At 41.0% G+C, this 14,557-nt stretch overlaps 1 protein-coding gene across 3 annotated transcripts in view; it reads right to left on the bottom strand.

The window, feature by feature from the left end:
- Positions 1 to 14,557, bottom strand: part of CSTPP1 (centriolar satellite-associated tubulin polyglutamylase complex regulator 1) — an 80,403-nt gene that overhangs the window by 14,574 nt on the left and 51,272 nt on the right. For all 3 annotated transcript variants that reach the window (XM_084519548.1, XM_084519547.1, XM_084519546.1), the window contains one exon: positions 1,452 to 1,536. In XM_084519548.1, coding sequence (XP_084375674.1) covers positions 1,452 to 1,536 — 85 coding nt within the window. The remainder of the gene's footprint in view (positions 1 to 1,451; positions 1,537 to 14,557) is intronic.

Here is a 14,557-nt window from a genome sequence, read left to right as displayed (position 1 = left end):
GACAGAGATCTCATTTCTCTCTAACACCTGCTCCCAAAGCTGGCTTGTCTGTCTCTAAGGCACACGCACAACAGCGCAGCAGGCCCCTGAATGGGGCCTCTAGTTTACAACAGCCTTGTGGATTAAATTCCTTGACACAAACATCATAACATGTGTAGATACGCTGAAGACTCCTTTCATGCACCATCAAAAATTCCTGCTCCGCTCAGTTGGAGCTCTCTGAAATGCACACCCGCACATCGGACTGGTGCTGCAGTACCTCCATGAAAGGAAGCAGCGGCTAGATCCCTGCTACAGGGTCAGCATTCTTTCTTAGCCCGGCATTGGAGGCCAAGCAACTGTACTCTGCAGAGCCCAGAAGGCCCACTGATGAGTTAGAGGGAATGGTAGCGCTCCTCTTTTAGTATTAATTGAAGCAACACAGCTTTAACTGCGGTTCAGTTCGGAGAGCAGAACAGAGAAGCCTGGGAAGAATTCAGAGAATCAGCCAAGTGGAAGTGCTAGCAGATGGATAACATTTTTTCATTCTCTTTTCTTAATATACTTTTCAAGGGACTCTCATTCTGTTATCTTTCTCCAGCATCAAAGACAGAAAATGAGGACCTCTTCATTATGCAGGCCATGAGCAACACAGGCAGCAGCTATCATCCTGATCACATGCCGGGATTCTGTTTCCAATGCTATATCTATATAGCATTATATATATGAAAAGCCTTTAATTTCCATGCCCCCTCTACTGACATGGCTAGGAATGAAAGTACTTAGTAATCTTGCTGTGATTATGTATACGTGTGTGTGCTCCTACTGAGATCTGAACTGACCCCCTACCCCAACAGATGTATATACCTTATTACACTTTCACTATCAGATAGTTAATAATCAACTGCCTGGGCTGGACTGGAACCAGCAAGCACTAACAGCAAAAAAATCCCGTATCACCTTATCAGTGCCCTGAGCCATCTATCTGCTTTAGGCCTTGTCTAGATTAAAACAAAATTTCAAACAAATTAGGTACCATGTTCTTAGCTACAGTACTTTAAAACAATCCTTCAGAGTTTAGTACCTTTTTTACATGTGATCAAGCATAGGAAACTGGGGAGGGTGGAGGGGAAGGAACACATTTTTAAAATGGTAAACTATTTTAAATAGAGTTTAAAATGGTATCAGTTAAAACCACTTTGACTAACATTTTTGATATGCAACTCGTCTGCTGAATTTAGAGATGACAGCAGCATTCTGCGCTGAGATTTCAGTCCTTGTATACCATAAATACACATTCTTTCTCATTGCTAGAAAAAAGACACTCTGTTCTTAATCTCAAATCATGACATGGCTTTTCCCCAGAATCTTAAAAGCTGGAGGTCCCTGTTCATATCTTTACCCACAGATCTAGTTCCTAAGTCCATGTGTGTAGGGCTGATCTTGCCTTAAAAGAATCGATGAGGACCAACCTTGCTGCTTTCTGGGTGAGTTCCATTGGGAAGTCAGGGCAGAGCAGCTGCAGCAGGCAGTGGTATTCCTGTGCTGTCAGCAAATCTGCAAGAAAAAGAGAGGTGAGAACATCAGAATTCTCTTACAGGTTGTTCCCTCCCCTTGTTTCATTTCTAGGAAAGAAATCAAGCTCTCTTCTCTTCTCAATTCAAGCAGACTGGATACTTCTGACACCAAAACTGCTAGCCTTATTCCCCAGGCCCTCAGAACTGGGCTCTGCAGATAGGAGTTGCCAGTGACCCAGGCAATCGGAAAGGGGCCTGACGAAGGGGAAATGCTCCTGAAGAGATTCCCTCAGAGAAACCGGTAACAGGTAGCGGTGATTCAGTGTGAAAAAGAGGTAACCAAAACTGGGCAGTTTCAAGTGACAACACGGTTTGGTTTGACTTGAATATAACCATGTGGAAAAAAGAATCATTTCAAAGTTGCTTAAATTTGCTGAAATTCACTGGCATGGCGACATTCACCACAATGAGCCTGAAAACCGTCCACAGAACATCTGGCAGCAGTAACAAAGGCAAACAAGGTTTTGGGGTTGTATATGGAAGGCTACAGTGTATAAACCACAGACGTTATTACTTTGGCATTCGGTAAGGCAGCTGGACGGTCTCTTCTGGAATAACGTGTACGAATCTGGTCACTCTATTATAGGAAGCACAGAACAAAGATCCAAAAAACACAAGAAAAGCAATCAAATGATTCATGTTTTAGGGAGCTGCTTTGTGAAAGACTGGTCAAGAAAGCTCTCTGTGGTTCAGCAGGAGTCATAGAGGTGAATCTTAGGGAACTTTATAGGATCCCAAGGGAATGGAAACATACTGATGTCAAAAAGCCCTACATGATTGTATGTTCACAGTCCAAAAGCCTGTGGACTGGGCTTACGGAGACGACTAGCTGAACAGCAGCAATTTTGCAGTACTTCTATATACAGAAGAATGTCAAGTATGGAAGAAAGAGCCAGGGGTGGAAGTAGAGCCAAGCAGTAGTCAGGGAGGGAATCCAAAGGGCACAGGCACTAGGGCTGAGGTACAGAACATCAGGTCTGTTACCACGGACACGTCTTAGCCTTCCTTAGGCCTGAAACTCCCATCCAAATAATCAACCTCGTTCCAGGTGATAGCCACAACTTCTTCATATCTCAAAGCATGATAGTTCCACAAAATTAGGAGAGAGAATGCTACACTTCTGTCTGTTTCAAGAGGCAGATATTCAGTAGCAAAGGACATTTCACTGTGACATCCAGCCCAGCCAAAGTAACGTTTTCAATGCTGACTATTGAAACATTGCAGGATGACTGTCATCAAAATCAGGCTACAGACTTTTCCTTTGCCTACATTACTAGCAAGGGAGGTGGAGGAAAAAAAGGAAAGATCGAATACTTCTCTCTTCTGTTCAGGAAACTCTAGAGCTGAAAAACACTGTCATCAGGCTCTTCAACATCCATTATGGATGCTGTCTAGAATTCCATACTTTGCACTGCTCTCAGGAGGACATTCTATCTCATGAAGCACCTTAGATTTAGGGTCATGCTATGAAGAGATTATTTTGAATAATGAGTAGAAAAAAAAAATGCACTGTCTGGAAAAGCCAATTCTGCAGCCAGAAATCTGCTGTAACAGAAGGAGGTCCCAGCCTGTGCTGAACTGCAACAGCACTGCTGGGATCTGTGCATCCTATTCTGCTATAGGGGTGAGTACATCAGAATCTCTCTTCTTCCCAGATAGGAACACTGAGCTGAATTCAATTTCTGTGACTGAGCTGAAATGGCAGATGTCTCAGAGAATATGGAGGGCACTGTAACATTTTTCTATTGTCATTTCTTACTTAAGCACAGTTCAGAGGCTGCCCTTCATTGCAGATGCTTGCATATATGTCAGCATATATCTGAGCTTGGAAGTTGCTACTTGCAATTTTTCAACCAACTATTTCTATTTCGTGAAACAACATGGAGAAAAAAAGACTCTTCTCGGTTATTTTGTTAATCCAACATTCATTTATAGCAGTAAAGATTTTGGTCCTAAGTTCTTAAAGAAGCAATCCGAGCAGTTAGGGTACATGCAAGCTTCATGAAATCATCCTCAACTAGCTCAGCACATGGAGCAGGTTAGGGAAACCAGAGAAGCTGGACATAAAAAGGCTCTTTAGAAACAGACACTTTGTTATAATTGAAGAGAATGGCATGGGCCTCTAACAGCTACTCTTGAAGACTTTCTAAATCTAGCTTTGAATAATGCTGAGCATTAAAATCTTGATCTTTTTCTAAAAAGTTTACACATTGGTCCTCAAGGAGTCACACCATTTGGAAGCTTTGCCCAATACGCAGTTTACATTTCTGGGTTGCTTAAGTTCAAATTCCTGTTTATGCATCCTTACAGTCTCTGAGACAAAAAGCATCTTAAAAGAGTAACTGGGCCCTAAGCAAGCATTAGTTCTGAGGCATAGAGATCTCTCACTTGCTGGAATTAGTGTATTTTTAAAACTTAATCATCATTTATGAGGTCTTTTTCTCCTTTCCCTTTGCACTGAGTCATGGCATCATCCTCACTCCTCCATCACAAAACCACAAAGCAACATCCAGCTAAAGCACAAGTCTGCTCAAAAGGACCTTGGGAAAGGGCGTCAGAGACCTCTCCAGCCAGCACATCAGCAGGTGATGTGTATTCTCAGCACACGTGAATTCACTAATTGCAGTTTGAGTCTTTAAGGAAGCGGTCTGTTTAGATGGGAACTGCACGCAGAGCTGAAGCGGTGCAGAGAAGTTCCTGCTGTAAAGAAAGCAGCTCATTCTTTACTCCTTCCTTCTCGCTGCTTGTGCCTGGAGCGAGGGCACCCTCAGCTGAGTCATCCAGCACGCAGGCAGGCTCTTTCAGCCCAGAACGCAGCTCAGCCCGTAGACACCCCAGGCATCCGACCAATAAATCATATCAATTTCTCAGACTACGGATGGGTACCTATTACACAGGAAGGGGGATCACCGCAGACCTTAGGAGGTGTCTACAGTTTGCTGTGATGGCTGTTTTCCTATTCCCTACGGCAAGGTCAGTGAAGCCCATGCAGAAAATTACATTTGCCCATGCACCATATTGTCTGCCAAGAGCTGCTTGGAATAAACAAGGGCAGTTTTGGTGCATGACCACATTGCTCCTTCCTGTCTCCAGGCCACAGCTGAGTAAATAGTGTTCAATGCTGCATGATGAAGAAAGAAAGAAAAGGAGGAAGGTACCGGTCAGAATGAGTGAAAACTGGAATCCACAACTGCTACTTTGGTTGCTACCACAAATTACTGCATCTCAAGTTCCAGTAACAAATGAAGCAAATCACAGAGTTTAAATCTGACCCCATAGCATAGGGCAGTGAGCTATAAGCACTCTACCACGCTCTCGCAGTGGAACAAACTCGGTCATACCGTGTGCTTAAGGATGGAGAGAGACTGATTGCAATCTGCATGTTAATCGTGTTCATTTACAGCTGAAAATAATGCTTTGCTCTTCTCCTGTAAAACAGCTAATCAAGAAACTCCAGAGTGATTTTAAAACAGCAGTCCACTAAGGAGGAGCTGGGAGGCTTAACAGAAAAAGTAGAGGAAAAAGTAAATGGGTATGGCTGAAGTTGCAGAGGAAGCTCAACTGTTTAATCCCAAATTTTGCTGTGCTGGTCTTCAAACTCTTGCCCAGCCTGCTGCTCCTGTGCTACTAGGAAAACGCAGGCTGTTCCCTACCACCTCTTACTGCCCATGATTAGTTTATTGGCCTTCAGTGCCTGGGGCAGACTCATCCTTACATTTCAGAGACACAGGGGAAAAGGGTTTTTGTCCATGTGGTATAGTTGTGGAACACAAACACTGCTTTCTGGACAAAAATGGCCCCACAGTTGAGAAATATGGAGGCAGCCACTTCATATTTCCCTGGCTTTTAAAACATAGGCTCTTTTTACCCCCTTCCTTTGCTCTGTGTGTGTAGCTGACAGGCAGCACCTAACGCAAACTGATGCAGACCTGAGGAATGCTAAATGACGCGTTTATGCTGTTATCAGTGTCCTGAACAGAGTGCAGCACACACACACCTGAGCCATCCTTAAAACAGTTCTTTCCTACTGACAGCAGCCCAGTCACAGAAGCCTGGAGCTCAGTGAAGGCTGTAAAATCAACCCAGGAAGCCAATAAATATTTAGGACTTAGCTTGAAGTGCAGTCATTGCTTCTATATCTAGGCTGCTTTCGGCACAAAGGGTAGCTATCTACAGTGCTGTCACAACACTATGACAGCTATAAATATGCCAAAAGCAGTAAAAGAATATTTATCGCAGTTGGTGTATGAAATCTGACCCAAAAAGCCATATTAGTAACTCCCCAGAAACTGGAGGATTTCCTTGATGAATATAAATTGAAGTTCCTTATTCCCATCGTATTTCACATACAACTACCCAAACAGGCTGGAGCCCTGAGCAATGTAGCCTTCCCCTCTGGATTATGGTAGGACACAAAATTTCCACAGACTGCTTTTCTGCCACAGTCACGACGTCATTCAAGAGCCATAAAGTCAGAGAGCTGTAAATCAGCCTCCTAGAAATATAACAGAACAGCCTAATAAATAATCAAATGTAATTTTAAATGCTGGGAGAGTCTTTCTCGGCCTTTAGATTTTTAGGATTTCTGGTACAAATATCACATTCTTCGGATTCTCTCCATATCTGTGCAGTCTCGTAACCTTGTAAAGAATGAAAACAAAGCCTCTAAAAATAAAAGTCTAGGTGTTCTTGTGCTGCCTATAGGAGCTGCAATCTTACAAATAAATAAATAAATAAACACATCTACTGATAATACTGCAACTTCACAACTCTCATTTGAGCAATAGGCTGCACTCTGCACGTCTCACTCTCAGGATACCGATAGCCTCATTTCCTTACCTCTCCATACATCTAGCACTAATAACAAACAGAAAACCGAGAACTCAAGGAAAAGGAATGCAAACATTCTTTCCTTTCTTCCTCATAAAACTTTAAGCTTAATAAAAAAAAAATCCTTCCTTATTAATCATTTATAAAATTTGACATTGAGAGATTTTATGAATTATCATGAAAAAGATCTGTTTCTGTAACTCGAAGAATTAATAAGAATTTTAAAGAAAATAAAAGCATTCAAGTACTGTTTCTTTGACTAATTTTTTTTTAATGACAAGAAGAGATATAAAATAAACAGAAACCATATCCAGAATGTGCATTTGTCTTATTTTAAAAACTTGTTTTCTTTATTTTTCAAGCAAGTTAGAAAATAGTCCTAAGAGCAGAGAAAATCAAAAGAAAACTCACAGAGACTTAAGAGTTACTTTTAAGTGACAGGAAAATGTACTGAAGCCAAAGATTTCTGCCAGGTTAGCTCAAAACCAGCTTCCCCCTAAGGAAGGTTTCTAGCAAATATTTTATAGAGTGCAATGGTCAGATCTGTTTCACGGATCAACACAAGATCCTGTGCTTTACATGGAATTTTGGACATGAAGCTTTAAAGGACTAGTTTTAATAACTGGATGCATTACCTCTGCCTTCCTAATGGTGCAGGTCAAGAAGCAGCTAAGACAGTTTAAAACCTTCCTCTTACTGAAAGGGTCCCCTCTACCCTTTTTCCCTTTCCCCTTCTTGCAGCTGGCCACATGGTTGTGAATGACCCCTGGTACCAGCTCTGCAGCTCAGCAGACCCTTTAGGAGAAAATTCAACTTTTTCCCTGGGCCAGTGAATTGAACTGACTCTCAAAAACATGTGATGAAAGCTTGTGCAAAGTAAGCTGTGGAGAGGTGCAGGGAAGAGAGAAGGTAGAGGGAGAGCAGGACCTCCCCTTTTCAGCAGAGATAAACCTAGACAGGCTCAGGTAATTCCCTGCTTAAGGTGTTTTAATTCATAAGCCCAGGATATGCAATCCTATTGTCATAGGATTAATGATCCTTGTAATCAAAAGTAGGTTTGGGTCAGCTGGCTGAATTTGCATTACACTGCTAAGACAGTTTGTTAACACTCTGCTATCAGACACTCTTGAGACTCAAATTCTGGCATCCTTACTATATCCAAGCAGGCAACTCATGAATCCCATCTGCTCTTTCCACAGATACCATTTAGGTCCTTCCAGAAAGGATCCCAGGGCATCCTCAGGAAGACTCAGGACCGTGGAAGATTTGTGCCTGACACAACAGCAGAGGCAAGCAGGATAACTGAAGAATTCAGTTGCTAAAGTTTGGCTCTGTGGGTGGATTCTTCCCAAAGGGTACTTGAAGCACTGAGTGCATGCTGGATTGCCTCTACTGACCTGAGAGCATTTGCAAAATCCTGCCAGAACCAGATGTGAGAGAGCTGCTGCAGGCAGCTAGCCTTCACAAGGTGTTTTGGAGCACAGCTGCGAGCAGTAGTATATTTAGGTGACTCCTGATGGCAAGAGGTAGAAAGACCCAGCTTTGGATGTGAAAAAGAAGAAAAGAGTGACAGAGATGTAGTGAGATTTGCCTGGAACAACCTGTGTCAGACTCGGGACAAATATAGTGGAGAGCTAAAGCAGACTGACCTAAAAAGATTTGTTGGGGGAGTGCTGAAAGAGAGAACAGTTCGAGAGGATTAGCACCGTGCTTGAGCAGAAAGCTAGTTTGAAGGCACTCAGGTAAGAAGGAAAAGATTCAGCTGCAGCTGAAATAAAGAATGAAAGCATTAGTCCTGAAGGGAACCTGAACAGTTCATATGAACAGTAAACTCACAGCTGGCTCACTATGGGCAAAGCTCCAGTAGCACCACATTTTGAGTGAGTTAAAGAATATTTTTTTAAATAAAATCCTCTAAATAGTGCAATTATTTTTCTGTCCCTTGATCTTGAGCCCTTTTATCAATAAGCCACTTGCCAGATTAACAAAAACAAGACACGAATCTCTATAGAACTGCTCCAGTTCTATCCCCAAAATCCAGAATCTTGCTGTTTATGCAAACTTTCAATCATCCTCTAGTCCCTTTCAAATTCCCTGTAATTATCCTGCAGTATGAAACATTTCATGTGGCAGAATTACTTAGAGCGACTGTTAGTCAGGGCAGGATGAGCTGTGCCAAAGGTACAGTCCAAAGCTATCATGTGGCATACTTATGTGGCTAGCATGGCACATCCAGAAACTGAAGAATTTAAACTTTCATTAGAAACAAAAAATGTTCTCAGCTCTCATGGTTGTAAAGAAAACATTCCAACAGTGGAAGAGTTTAGCCATCATCAGTGTGGCATCCCTGAACCCACAGACAGTTTGAAACATAACTCAAGAATGAACTTTCCACCGACTTTGGGAACCCTAAGCCTAAAACCCGATGAAATATTAAAGGCAATGCTAACTCTTCCATTTTGTGTTTTAGCTATAGGCTGGGACTTCAAATGAAGCTGAATTTTAAAGAATTCAGAGTTCTTGAAGTGCAAGAACAGCAAATAATAAGAAAGAAGATGTGACCACTACTTCTGACAGTATTTTCAGAAGTAGAAGATAGAAGACAACAAACAAAAAGGGATGGTTTAAATTTCTCAATCTATTGCTGACTACAGCAAACAAATAGTATATAAAACTTTATTTGCTGCATAGACTTCCAATTTTCTCCATGCAGCCTTCTTTCATGTTTGCAAAGATATTTCTGTGTATATTCAGAAGCATGGATAATCCTAAAGATACGCTCAGCTCTTTGAGTATGATCCAAAAGGACATTTAGCCTCCTTCAAAGGACATATGCCTGAAGCTGGTTTGGTGGACTACAGTATAAAAATTTATGGCTTTCCATCATATTTAGAGGCATTAAAAAGCCAAGTAAGAAATGTTAAGCATACCCTAACATCTGAAGTTGAGTGTGATAATAAATACGCTGTATATGCTTGGGTAACTGTAAAGCTGTGACCAAGCAGAAATTACCCCTGGTAATCCTCAGCCTGTAGGTACCTACAAGGGAAACAACACCAGATAATAGTAAGTACTTTAATCCACCAAATATACATATAGCAAATACAAAACAAAACAGGACTGGCTCTTAATACAGATAAACTGGAAAATCAGAAATAAGGTATAATTACAGAGTGAGATTAATTTAAAACTAAAACATTGTGACATTTGACATTCTTTGTGTGCCATCTACGAAACCATTTTTTTCATTTCACCCTCATGTCCCTGAAGATGCAGCTAGCAGATCTTCCAAAGGATAGGTGACTTAAGAGAGAGAGACTGCTTCACTCTTGTTCACCAGTTGATTTTCCTCACTTTGAGGAGCTTTCAGTCTCTCATTGAGCAAATAATCAATCCAATGCCAGAGCTAAGTGGTTGTGTAAACAATAAGGAGCAAACATTCCCGTAGGAGTTCTGGCCATCTGGGGGGCAGACTGCTCAACCACTTGAAACGGGACCCACAGCAATCTTCATAGTGAGCTACAGGAATGCCGGCAACACTTCACTGGAGGGGACCAGCAACATTTCCCCGAGCTCTCAAACAGCATCAGTAATCTTTAGGCAAGATGTGGCTCAGGCTCGATTCAAGAAAACAAGTTGTCATTAAGCTTAAGATCTTCAAAACAACTAAAGAATTCAGAGCTACACATCACGAGAAGGGTAGAGCAAAGGGCAGGTGGTATGCAGCTGCATCTCATGCAACACAGGACCTTACGTACAACCCCCCCTCAGATGCACACTAGGTCTTGTGACAGTAATAGGACCATGGCCAAGGAGAGGCACAGAGTCTTCTGGCACTGCCTGCTATTTTCTTTCTGTTTTGGGAGCCCTAAGGAGTAGTTGGCTGGCAGACAGCTCATCTGTGTCATGCACAGAGGGTCTGGGAGCAGAAGAAAAGCTATGGCATTGTCCTAGAAAGAGGAAAGAAAGGACGTACGATGAACTCTGGAAATGCTGCAGAGTGCTGTAGCAATTTCAGGTCAAAGAACTCCTTGACTTACAGTTTCTTTCTAGCCTGACCTTTCCAGGAAACACCAACAAAAGGTTCTGGTGAACCAGTTCCAGTAGAATCAAGTATTTCAAATACACTGAATTTCCCAAGCGTTTCAGACTCCACATGGCACATACAAAGCATGAAGTGCAACGGTCAACAATTTCCCCAGAACAATGAGTGAAGCTGGAATGTTTTGGACTTTTATCTACTGTTTCAGAAGAGGCTTTCAGGGAACAATGCAGTTGCTACGAGCACCCTACGGAAGGCTGACAAAACATTTCAGCATAATTTAGGATGCCATTATGCAAAGCAGCCAACTCGCTGTGGATGAAGCTAGCTGTGATCCACAAAGCACTGAATGGTCTGGCACATCTTTCTCTGTAAACTTGTGTCCACCTGGGTCAACATCTTGACTTAAACATGAACCTACCAAGAACCAGAAGCCATTCACAGTCCTGGCCATTCTTTGGCTGCACTGCACAGTCCATTTATATATAGGGTTTTCCACAAACTATGCCGTACAATCTTAAGCACCCAGACTGTTAGCTAGTTTTCTCCAATTTTCTTTTACTAATTATAATGCTGAGGGAAACAGTGTGAAAGAACTCTTTTTTAGGAGCTTCTGAGTCAACAGTTAAAGCCTCTATTCATAGAAACAAACACTGGAGTACATGAAGCCGTGGTTTGACAATGTTTTTCTGTCACATAAAATGCTCTTGAACACTCTGACACTAGATCTCTTTTCTGAGTGTGAAAACCTAAGAAGAAAATGAACCCGAAACTAAACAAGTCAATAAGAGAACTGGTTGGAGAAAGGTTAGCCGGTTAATGACAAGACAGAAGAAGTCACCAGTTGGTTATTTAGAAGGAAAGGCAGTGGAGCATGTAAGCTCCACAGAGAGTGTTTGCAGCCCATTACAATAACAATGAGCTAGATTAATGATTATAAATGACTACCAGTACAGAACTGGCCTGAATGCAGAGCAGAATGAATGCGCTAGGAGCAACCTGAAACAACGAGGCATCCAACCACCCCTTTTACGGGTATGCTTTTGGCCAAGGGTCTGTAACCTCAATCTTGATTTTAACTCTTAAATACTCTAGTGAGCAGTATGCCCCCACACACACACACAGAAGAGAGAAGGGAATAAGTTAATTTTATCTGTATTTCCCCTACATTTTAAAATAAAAACTTATCACAAACATTCACTAAAAAAAAACAGAAATTGTTTGTCGTTCTTTAAATTTCAGCCCAACAAGTTCTAAACTCTTCATATGTCCATTAGTCCAGGAAGTTTCACATGGACAGCATGCATTTTTGTCAAAATTTAACTTAAACACCATCTATTTTACGGTGTAATACATTTCCATGGACCATCTACCATGAACCACAAATTAAGATTATTTTGCTGGAGGAAGGTTCAAGCAAATGCCCTAAATTCTCCAGCATTATGTCCTAACACTGATGGTATGCATATATTATGGTAATGAGAGAAGTGTAAGAAATTAGACAAAAGAGTGCCTCTTGTTGGCAAAAGAAAAAGGACACTCTTGTTGCTGCACAGGATTTTCTAGAGAAAACAAAGGCCATCTACTGGAGGACAAACGTAGAGATAAATCCATACTGTAATTCTTGCTTGAAGACACTGAAAATAGCTAAAGTTCAGTTGTTTAATCTTCTTTCAGCCTCATAACAAGGTGAGGCTCTTCAGCTGGCAGTGTGAAGATCTTTATGGAGGGAGCAATAAAAAGGAGTATCGCTCAACAGAATTGTGGTGATAGCTTAGCATAGCGAGCAAATGCTTTTGACCAGTTATGACATACAAGTGATTTCTTCTAAAGGAAGCATGATCAATACTCTGTGTAAACTCCTGTATGACTGCTGCTGCAATGCAGGCTACTGAGAAGAGAATCAAAGATGAAACAAAACCAGAACTTTTAAGAGATGTAGGGCTATCCTTATTTGGGAAGAAAAAAAGAAAAAGAATTGCAGGAGTCCTAGTACCCCAGTTACTGCTGACTGACCCATTTGATGACAACAGTAAGAGAGGCCATCCATACTAACACTATATTAACCTTTACTAGCAGCTGGATCCTCACTTACATTGTTCTAACACAACTGTACTCTTTGTGGTTTTGCTCTTACATTTTTTTTTTTTGTCTCTTGTGCAACAATATCCTGACTGTTCAGCAAAAAAAACATCATGGAAATGCAAGTATGATAAACCCTCAGAGTGGGAGTCAAGATGAAAGCTGCTCTTTAAGCATCTCCAGCCATTAAAGACTTACAAAACACATGTTCCTTTTATTTGCTGCAACATTTGCCCTTCTTTTCCCATTTGATGGTGAGACTTATGGAACAAGTCTGAAAATCAGATGGTGCAAATCATACAGCAATATAGCATTAAGGAGTACTTAAACGTAATGTATTTCAGCATATGTTCTTGACTCAAAGGAAATATGCCAGATCTTTCAAAGCAGAGCTTAAAAGTTGAGGTCCTGTTTGCTCCATGCAATTATAAATGTTTCTTCGTGGTGCCTTGTTGGGAAAAAATTTGCTTCCTGGTGTTTCTGGCAAAAGAACTGTATCTAAAGACACTACATCAGATGTAGCTGCATTTTAGTAGTGCTCCATGTGAAGCGAATGGTAAAAGAATACATAATAAAGATGCTATATACACGTATTGATTCAGATTCCTCTCACTTCCATGCCACATTTAAAGGTAACATCCATCCCTCCAGTTGTCTTTCACATGAGTTATCTCCTGTCTGGATCTGTTTCAGGCTTTGCTGTTCCAGGTCCACACCCACATGTAATACCGAGGGCTCTGAAACTAGTAGTGCTAGCTTTTAAAAGATTCAGGATTAAATACAATTATTAACATATAGTTAATGGTCCCAAAGGAAAGCTGAAAATATTCCACCTCCAAAAAAAATTCCAAGATGTTTAGCAGGTAGACGTTACAAGAAACAGCTCCTCATTTATTACAGAAATACAGAAGTGACTCTCTGGACTTGAGAACCTGGTTCCAAGTGCCAAACCAAGGCTTTACTTACAAGCTCCTGGAATCAGGAACAGACAGAAAGAACAGGGCCCTGGAGGATCCATGTTGGTGGGCAACAAACAAAACGCTGAAGTTCAAGGTTTCTAATTATCTTCGCTAATATGGGATATGTTTGGAAAGTCACTTTACATGACATGTTTTTCAGGAGAAGCAAATCTTCTCGCTATTTACTTTTGCTCTTTCCTTTTAAGAGGATGTCTTCTGGCGTTTGCTAGAGAACAAACAGATGAGAGCTGCAAAGGGAAATAGACTGAAAGCCTTTATGTGCACATCTCATTTTCACTTCCAGCTCTGTATACACAGCTGTGACCAGAACAGACTTCTGCTGAATGAAGGACACAGTTCTGCATCCACTGTCACAGCACAAGGAAAATCATCATTTCTTCCTTTTCAGTTAAGGTTTGAAATAACAAATCAGTGAATTATTTGGAAGTTTAATGAGCCTTTCTTCTGATTTCCTTTTCTTTTTGAACTGCTGTCTGTGCCACTCTACAGTCTTCCCATGAATACAGTGTAGATTTGAAAGCTTTTCAGTGCTAGACAGATTAGATTCTCATTTCAATGTCTGAGTGAAAATTTTAACTATTCTAGATGTTAAAAGGAAGCTATGAAAATGCTTTTTATTATAACTACTAATAAACACAAAGAAAGCTATACAACTACTAGAAATTTCTGGTATATCAGGAATATGTGGAGATGCATGAGCAGAATTTGTGGTCTCAGACAGTTTCTGCCTTCGGATATTAAATAGAGATAGGGAGAGAGGAGTTTTGACTACATAAGACTCATTCTCTGTAAAACAAGCAAGTCTAATTTATTATTTGTCTTTCCAGTATAAAACTACTTCCTTGAGAATGCAGTATTTTAATTTTTTTTAAGTGTGAATACTGCTGGTCAGTAACAAAAAAGATTGGTACTTTGAGATAATGACATATCAGCATATGGACACACCTGGCTCAAAAACATCCAAAAGCTAGAGTAGAAAAAATCATTGAATGTAAGGGTGAATTTAATGCAGGTGAAATATTAATCAGAAAGATAAAAATATTCCTGATTTTCTCCAAAAAATGACA

The sequence above is a fragment of the Aythya ferina genome (assembly GCF_964211825.1).
Source record: "Aythya ferina genome assembly, chromosome: 5".
In the NCBI taxonomy this organism is placed as follows: Eukaryota; Metazoa; Chordata; class Aves; order Anseriformes; family Anatidae; genus Aythya; species Aythya ferina.
Note: the sequence above shows the minus strand (reverse complement) of the source record. Positions and strands in the feature narration are given on the sequence as shown.